The 8,939-nt window shown below is 45.6% G+C and overlaps 1 protein-coding gene across 2 annotated transcripts; it reads right to left on the bottom strand.

The window, feature by feature from the left end:
* Positions 1–246: 246 nt before the first annotated feature.
* On the bottom strand, positions 247–8,819 carry KIF20A (kinesin family member 20A). 2 transcript variants are annotated; one of them, XM_079770973.1, is made up of 19 exons: positions 8,723–8,819; positions 8,094–8,276; positions 6,420–6,509; positions 6,198–6,317; positions 5,323–5,461; positions 5,013–5,200; positions 4,797–4,926; positions 4,425–4,619; positions 4,206–4,317; positions 4,036–4,104; positions 3,674–3,817; positions 3,360–3,525; positions 3,102–3,266; positions 2,835–2,974; positions 2,407–2,509; positions 1,886–2,087; positions 1,563–1,654; positions 941–1,078; positions 247–570 (listed from the first exon to the last, which is right to left on the bottom strand). In XM_079770973.1, the coding sequence occupies exons 2-19, from the start codon at positions 8,256–8,258 to the stop codon at positions 253–255; spliced, it is 2,676 nt and encodes an 891-aa protein (XP_079627099.1). In that variant the 5' UTR covers positions 8,259–8,276; positions 8,723–8,819; the 3' UTR covers positions 247–252. The 2 variants fall into 2 exon arrangements, with proteins under 2 accessions (XP_079627099.1, XP_079627098.1); XM_079770972.1 differs by lacking the exon at positions 8,723–8,819 and having other exon boundaries at positions 8,094–8,662.
* Positions 8,820–8,939: the final 120 nt, after the last annotated feature.

Raw genomic sequence — 8,939 nt, 5'->3', positions numbered from 1 at the left:
AGATTAAAAAATGTGAACAATATCTTTAATATAGCTTTCTTTTTTTGTGCTGCATAAAAAACATAAGTAAAAAAGCATGAGGTTACATAGGTGACTATATTACAAAAAAAGACAAAAACAACTAGTGTGTGAATATTACATTTTGCATAAAGTTCAAGGTATATATATGGTGAAGTTTAAGAGAGACTTATTTCTTAAGCTGAGCAGCTGACCCACCTCAGGACAAGGACTGCTCTCTCCTTCCCCACAACCTCAGTATTTTTTGCCAAATGGCCCAGATTTGAGTAAAGGGGTATGCCGTGAGCGCAGGATCCGAGCATAAGGGCTGCAGTCGGTTGAGCTTTGGCAGGTGGGTGTTCGGGGAAGAAAATTTCTAAGAAATGGTTTCTTCCCTGGGGGCTCTTGGCTTGGTTGCTGGTTTTCCTGGTTGGCACCAAGGCGCTTTTTGGTAGAAGCCTGGCCTTGGAGTTTTAGCACAGTATGGTACTGCTCCGCAATGCATGCCGCCTTCTTCCGAAGGTCCATTTTTACCAACATCATGTTATTCTGCAGCTCAGCCAGGGTCTGATCCTAAGGAAGATCAGTCAAGTCATAGAAATCATATTTGGTATATGAGAGAATAAGAAGGGCAAGGTAATACATGCCATCCACTACTAATTACAACTGTAACTCTTTAATTTCAGAGCTTAATTGTTAGTGTTTTGTCTTAGAGGGTTTCAGGCCTGTGCATAAAACAATGGTTTCTTACAATCTAAGTATCTTGGATGAAATGTGATACTACCTACCTCCCTAGTATTGTTACAACAGAGAAAATGCCTATAAATTAGCACAGTGCCTTATACTTAAAATCTTGACCTTTCTCTTCTGCTCCTCATTCCCCTTTTCACATAACCCTGGTGTGGGCTGATGGGAGAGAAGGGGATATTTAGGCTGTCCTAACCTGTTTGATTAAGATGTCATCACAAGTAGTCAAGGCTTGGCGAAGTTTTCCTGCCCCAGTGCTGTGGCAACAAGCTCTTTCTGCTGACTGGAGAGATTCACCAAGTTTCTGAAGCTCTGTCCGTAGCAACCTTATATTCTGAAAAAGGAGGAGTAATAAATTGTGGCCAAGTTCAACCAGGATAATGATCTGGAGGAGTCAGCCATTTGAAGAGAAGATACAAGGCTGGTCAGCTGAATAAAGTAGCCACCCTCCAGGACAGTGCATAGAAAACTTCTTAGCCTTACATGAACCAGGGATATAGTGTTGCACATCGCCTTAAGTAAACGTTTTTTTGTGTGTTTTTTTTTATCTCTCTGGCTTAGAGAGATTGATTTTTTTAAAAAAATACATTTTTATTGATTTCAGAGAGGAAGGGAAAAAGAGATAGAAACATCAACGATGAGAATCATCGATTGGCTGCCTCCTGCACGTCCCACACTGGGGATCGAGCCCACAACCCGGACATGTGCCCTGACTGGGAATCGAACTGTGACCTCCTGGTTCATAGGTAGATGCTCAACAACTGAGCCACGCTGGCTGGGCTTAGGTAAAAGTTTTGGTAACAGAGAAAGGTAATCACCTTCTGGCCCTCCTCTAACTTCTTGTCCACATCAGTGGTGAAGGGCTTGGCTGAGGGTGGTGGTTCTAACATTTTCTGATACTTCCGTAGCTCTGAGGGAAGAAACAAGAAACATTAATATGCAAGCTTTCTAACCTTGGACTTATCTCTGAGTTAACAACAGCTTGCAGCAAATATAATAGAAAGGGAGCCCTTGTGCATCCTAGAGTGAAAGGTCTGGGGATGTAGCGCCAAAATAAGGAAATTATGTTGGAGCTAGCGCCAGAAGGCCTAAGTTTGGAGAATAGCTCTGCCTTGAGTCACTGCCCTCTCTCCTTCCTCACCGTCAGTGGTAGAGTTCAGCTCTGCTTTGCACTGGTCCAGTTTGGCTGTAACCTCTTGGAGCTGCTGGGCGGAGTGGGAAGCAGCAGCCAGCCTTTGTGACCGCCTTACGGACAATTCAGACCCTGATTGTTGATGAGCTCTTGGCTGTTGTCTGGCTTCCTGCACTTGAGCTTCTAGTTCTTCAATCTTCTCATCCCGCTCCTAAGTGGGAAGGAGAAGGCACAATTCCATCCACAGTCAAACACTGCAGAAACAGATGACTGCAATAATGAACAAAATCTTCCCTGATACATAAGCTTTTTGGTTAGCACATATACCGTTTTCTGGCCAACCAGACCTTTAATCAATTTGCCAAACAGATTGGCACATACAAAGCACTGGTACCACAGAAAAGTGAGTTACAAAAAAAAAGGTGAGTTACATATTCCCGCCCCTACCAGAGTTTATAAAATCTGTTAACCTCAAGTAAGTAGTGATGGGAATCTGAGTAGCCAGTTGGGGCTAGTTCAGGGCAACTCACCTGAAGCTCCTCTTGGTAAAAACTTGTCAGTGACTCCTTGAGGATCTTTAATTTCTCTTCATATGTTTCCTCTAATAGTTCCTTTTGGGTGTCCAAATGTTCACTGTCAGAGGAGAAAACAAGTGAGTGAAGATTCTGAGGAGTGAGCCTGGAGGACAGATTTTTCCTCTCCCCATGTGGGAGTCTGTGCTGTGAGATTCTTTCCCCTTCCCCACATGGGAGTCTAAACTGGTTCTTCAATAAATTCCCCAAAAATTATAAAACTAAAATGAATTTAATATCCATTAAGTTAATTTAATGTCCAGCTATGACCAGTTTGAAGAATTTTAAAGGATGGAGGACAGATCTTGAGTCACAACTCCATCCTAGTCCCTACTTCCCACCCTCTGATCCAGGTGACAGACGAAGAGGGGCCACTCAGCCGGTACCTGCACCACTGTTCACGCTGTTGCATCTGCTTCACCATCTCATTGCAAATTTCATCACGGAGCTGCATCTCCAGCTGCAACTTTTCCTGCCGTTCTTTCAAAAGCAGTGCTTTCATGGCTTCCACCACCTGTAGGAGATCCTAGAAGGGACACAGGTCAAAGGTAATCAGACGGCCATGCCCCTAAAAGGCCCAGGCCCACCTGGAAGGCAGCATAGGAAATGTGCAGCCATCAAGCTGCTACAACAAAATTTTCTTGTATTCTCACCTCCTTGCTATACATGGAGATATCAGCTTCATTTTCAATGTCATCATCAGGGCCTGGGTCTGTCTTCGTTCCTATCTCTAAGCTGGAAGATGCCTGCAGACTGTGTTCCTTGATGAATGAATGTAGCGATGGGAGTCCCAGTTGTACAGGTGGAGCATGCACAAGCTAGCAGGGGGAAGATATCTCAATTGAGTCCAGGACTAGTCCCTAGTAACTTTCTTAAATAAAGGTATCATTCCAAAGGTACCAACTTCTCACCTGGCTGGCAATGGCTGAGAACTTGGCCACATGAAGGGTCTCATCATAAGTAGAGGCACAGGGATTCACATTGACAATCATGCAGGAGCGGCCTCGGCCTGTGAAGAAGCCTTGAAACACTCGAGTCAACTTGCTGTCGCGGAAGGGAATCAGGTTCTGCTTTGACCTGGCAGGGAATCAGAAGAGTAGAGCTGTGAGCAGAACTCCAGCTCTTGAAGTATTCTAGCACCATCCCTAGTGGTGACCAGGAAGTTTCTTAGTAAATTGCAGAGCTCCAGACCATCCAAGCCCATGGCTTGCAGTCAAAATCTCACCTGTTCTGCTGGTTTTGGCGCAGGGCAGCAATACAGCGGCCCAGGGTGTGCAGAGAAGTGTTAATGTTTCCTGCTTCCTTTAGCCGCTCACCACTCTTCTGATCTTTGCAGCGTTCTGTGCCAGCCAGATCACAGAATGACAACCTTGAAAGAAGGACAGGATCTGACATAAGGACCCTACATGTTATGAACCTTCCAGCCCTTCCTATACTTGTGAGGAGAGGAAGAACCACCAAGAATCTCGCTACCTAAGGAAGGAGAACAAGAATCTATCAGAGTAATTCCTCTGAGCACCTCCCTTGCCCCCTCCCCCACTACCATTTATGGCCAAGAAGTCCAAATTTCTAAATGGAAAATCTTACTCGCTGATCTTGGGGACAATGTCCCCTTCCCCTTGAAGGTGCAGGATCCGAATGGAGAAGATGCTATGACTAGAAGTTAAGAAAAAGAAAAAGGTCATTACACATATTCCATGACCAACTGGAGGATTAATATTTCCTAGAACAAAGGCTGGCTCTCACAACCCACTAACCTACGGCTGGAGTTCTGGTTCAGGTGCGTGCTGGCAAAGCTCTGGTTTTTACGACCCACTTTCAGGAGTCTCAAGGCCTCCTCAGCATCCTGAACGTGAATCCAATTGAGATCTGAGGGCAAGAGAAGGGCATACATAAGATGGGAGTACCTAACTCTTTTCTTAGTCTCTGTCCAAGTCCTGTCCAGGGTTCATGTCAGCCTCCCTGCTTTCCCATACCTTTCACATAGGGATTGCCATTCTGATCCTCATATAGCCGCAGAATCTGCCTCTTGCGCTGTTGGTTAGGTGGTTCTAATAGATCATAAAGCAGTTCATTGTAGATCTCAAAGAAGGAGATCCAGATGGAGAAGCGAATGTCTGCAGGTACACTTATGGGGGCACTGTCTGGCTGTGCCCATCGGTTACTGGTTTCTGGGGAAGAAGCAAATGTACCATCAACCCTAGAGTAGTCCATCTCCCCTCTGGCTTGCAGGGTCCTCAGAAGGCAGAGCTCAGGTTGCAATCTCTGGTCTATACTCCTGGCAGTTGTTGAGAGCAGGGAGTGGGTTCTTACTGTGACTTGGCACTGAGCCCAGTCATGTTACTTACCATCTAGCTGGCTACTGCTAGTAAACTGACTGGTGGAGGAGAGCCCAGCAATGCCACTGTCAAAGCTGGTGCTGGTACCATTTCGATTTTCAATGTAGACACTCTTCTTCAAGGAGGTAGACAGTTCCTCCTGGAGGGCCCCAGGGAGAAAATAAGTATAAAACTTTCCAGAGATTTGTCCCCTTATCCCCACCTCTGTAGACACTAACACTTCACCTCTTGGAGGCCTCCATTTAGCAGGGCCAGTTTCTTCATTTCCTCCTGTCGGATCTGCTTGCTGTCAAGCCAGATTACCTCATTACAGAGCAACGGCTTCAGATCAGGTGTGGGATGAAGTTGGCCTTGGAGACTATTGAAGATTAGAGCCAGGGACCGGGGCAGGATCCCTCCATCTTTGATGGTACCTAGAGGAATGTAAAAGATGGGTAGCTGAGGCAAGTGCCTTTCTCCTCCAATGGACAGCATCCAAAGGCAATGACAATACCATTACAGGGCAATCAGCAATCCTGTGAGGCCTACTACTCACCTTGAATTGTGTGGGTTTTCCCTGAGTTGGTGACTCCATATGCATAGATAAGCCAGTTCTGTCCTTTGAGTACGTCTTTTACCATCTCCTTCACAGTCAGGTTGAAGAAGGATGCTTGTCCTACTTCTGGCCCAAAGATCTAGAGACAGACTTAGTTTCTCAGAAACCTTTCATCTCCCATTTGCCTCCTGTGCAGAGCTAGCAGATGCATCTCTTCCTGGGTGGCTGGCCCTGGATAATGCTCAAGCCACTTCTTCCTGCAGTGCTGCCAGCTGCTCCCTAAACACCGAGTCCTCAACTACTCTCTGCCAGTCCATCTTTCATCCAGATTAACAAATACCTAAGGCCATGGTCAGCAAACTGCAGCTCACGAGCCACATGCAGCTCTTTGGCCCCTTGAGTGTGACACTTGCAACATAATGGTCACAAGCATCTGTACTATCCTCAGATGGAACCTGTGGCAGATTCAAGTCCTAACCCTACCACTGACTAGCTTCAGCAACATTACCTTCACTGAGCCACAGTATCCTTGTCAGGAAAATAGGGACAATATGATAATTATAATAGAGTTGTTGGGAATTAATGCACATAAAGTTCTTGACACTCTGGCTAGCTCATAACAAGGGTGCCTAAAATTGTAGACATGCATATACAGGGTAGGGCAAAGTAGGTCTACAGTTAACATGGAAAATTATACAATAATTAATATAATTAATAATACAAGAATAAACTCTGTATTTCACACACAACTATAAAAGTACTTTCTCCCACCCTCTATAAAAAATTCACAAGCAAGTAAAAAGCTTTCTTTCTAAAGAGGGAATAAGGTTGCCCCTACATGGTGGTCCCTTGTTCACAGACCAGTACTTTCATACCTGGGAAAAGGTGAACCTGTGGGTGGCTTGGCCAATTCCCCGCTCGTTACTCTTCTGGGCAAAGGAGTCTTTGGGTGCCTGTAGAACAAGGGTCTCCGCATTCTCAATACGGACACAATCCTAAGAAAGGGGAAAACACAGTTGACACAGAAGGAAGCATTCCTGAGAACCTCTTCTGTACTGTATCATTCCACCTTGAATCCTCCCTCCTCAGAAACTCACCTGATCCTCCTGCCGTTCCAGCTCTGAAGGTAACAAGGGCCTGACCCTCAGATACACTTTCACCTTCTCTGGACTATCCTCAGATGGAACCTGTGGCAGAATTCCAGGCCAGAACTACAGATTAATCTCAGCAATTATCTCTGAGCAGATGGGCAAGCATAGCACAGTTCCTGAAAATAATGCTAACACTACCCTCGTTCCACCTCAAGTGTCTCTCTGTAGCTATAGCTACTCTTTAGTTCCATAATCATTCCAACATACATAGATTTCTTTAGTACTTTATCCCTTTCCTACTGTCTCTTCAGTATCCTATAATCCTGGCTTAACATACCTAGAGTTAGAACTGGTTGACTGGCATGATATTAAAGCACAGTAGTTAAGCACCTTGGAGGCAGACACACCTGAATTTGAGTCCCAATTCCATCATTTAGTAACTATAAGACCTTGAAAAAGTTCTTTAAATTCTCTTTGCCTCATATAGAATGGGGTTAATAATATAGTAGCCACTTCATTCTTTCAACAGATATTTAAGAGATCTGCCTACTATGGCCCAGGAACTCTAAGAGGCATTATTGAGGCTCCTGCTTTGATAAACCTTTCTCTAAAAAGAGGAGACTTATGAGTAGAGTTGTTCTCAACCAGGGCCATTTCCTTCCCAAAGAACATTTAGCAGTGTCAGGACAGGTTTCTAGGTTGTCACAAGTGGGAAGGTACTACTAACATTTAGTGGGTAAAGGCCAGGAATGCTGCTAAGCATCTTGCAATGCACAGGACAGACCCGTACAACAAAGAATTATCAGGTCTCAAATGTCAATGAGAACCCACCAGGTGCCAAAGATGTAGGGCCTTCCACCCACCTAGCAGGTTTCTGGAGGTAAACCTGGCCTTGTAGGGCCCCAGGAGTAGAGAGAAGGGAGTCACGGGCAGGCCTGATGCCCAGCCTGAACTCCTCCGGAAGAAGGGTGAGGGCTGTGACAAGTCCTGACAATATTCTGCTTCCCCTCAGGAAACCTAAATCAAAAGCCTTAACTGCTCCATTGGTTTCCCACCTGTTTTGGATTCATGAACGCCTTCCAGATCTTGATGCAAACTCTGAATTGTTTTAGCTGAATAATATACCAGTGCAACTGACATCAAAGTTCTGCATCAAATTTCAAGGCTTTATGACATTCTGACAAATCAGGGACTACGTGTTAAGAACCAGCCTGCCCCCAATTTGGGTGTATGTTTTGTACATAAATATAGGTCGTTATATATATGGCTACCAAAACCACCAAACAAAAAAATGTCAATGAGAAATCCCAGCCAAGCACAAAGACTTCATAAATGGAAGCTATGGTTGGCGTTAAGACCTGAATGTACATTCCACCTATTTAATGGCAGTTTGACCTTGTGCAAATTCTTCAAGGCCTCTGGGCCTCTTGGTGGAGAGATAACTATTATCCTTCCCTCAAGGTATTAACTGATAGCATGCACTTGAGGGTATATCATTAATGCAATGCAAACAATAGTTCTTACAGACACAAACTCTACATTTTTTTACTTGTCATGCTCTTAATTTTGAATTGAACTCTCAGACCCTGAGGAATGCTGGTCTTTGACCTCATACTAACTACTCAGTAGAGTAGGCTGAGGATATCACTTTCTGCTCCTACCACTCTCCAACTCCTTTACCTGCTGCTTGTCCTCCAGGGAGGTGGAGATGACAGAGCAGTCTGACAGCAGGTCCTTACGAACCACAGACCTCAAATCTGCAACTGTGGACTCAAACATGGGGGACAGTACGACATCTTCATCCGAGAGCAAGCCGGCTGGCGGAGAAAGGATCCCTCGGGACATAGCTGGGGCAACTTAGGTCTAAAAAGAGACAAAAGTGGGTAAGGAGGAGAACCTTAAGGACAGAAAGGGTTGCAAATTCTAGGTAAAAAACAATTCCCTTACCCCAGGACACCTTGGCATCGCCTCCTGAATCCCTAACTCTCCTTTCCCTTCCACTCGCAGTAGAGGGGAAGGGGATGATAGGAGTTAATCATTTAATACAGTTTAAGACCACCTACTGGAATAAACAGATAACTGGTTCAAAAAGCAGAAGGTCACGCTCCAAGTAAGGTGCCTCGCCCACGGGTGATGTGGAGGTGGCGTCAGTAGCCCTAAGCACCTTCTCCAACCTCGCCCCCAGGCCCCCAGTGAGGACAGAGGTATTAAGAAAAAAGTGATGGCAAGCAGCTTCGCTTTCCGACAGCCTGTCCTGCGAGGGAAAGAGCCGGTACCCCAGCTGGGCTCCAGCACAACCTCATACTCACCCGAAGACGTGACACTGTTCCCCGTCTAGTACCGGCCCACGCACACCCCGCCGCCGAACCCGGACTTTATAGAACAAAACTCCGCCCACGAGGTGCACCTTTGTTACTGATACAATGTTTTAAATTACGCGCTGCCTTCGTCCGCCAATCAGATAGAGAAGCCTTCACCTACCAATGAGCGCAAGGAAAGGGGGCGGGTAAAACTGGGAAACGGTTT

This window comes from Cnephaeus nilssonii (genome assembly GCF_951640355.1).
Source record: "Cnephaeus nilssonii genome assembly, chromosome: 5".
In the NCBI taxonomy this organism is placed as follows: domain Eukaryota; kingdom Metazoa; phylum Chordata; class Mammalia; order Chiroptera; family Vespertilionidae; genus Cnephaeus; species Cnephaeus nilssonii.
This window is presented reverse-complemented; position numbering and strand designations above follow the sequence as displayed.

Bases quoted from the DNA above. Each gene is read 5' to 3' on its own strand.
- KIF20A (XM_079770973.1), bottom strand. From the start codon at position 8,258: ATGTCCCGAGGGATCCTTTCTCCGCCAGCCGGCTTGCTCTCGGATGAA. The intron at 6,318-6,419 runs GTGAGTTTCTGA...CCCCTTTCTTAG, and splicing joins TGGAACGGCAGGAGGATCAG to GATTGTGTCCGTATTGAGAA. The intron at 1,079-1,562 runs GTGATTACCTTT...CTCCTTTTTCAG, and splicing joins AGTTAGAGGAGGGCCAGAAG to AATATAAGGTTGCTACGGAC.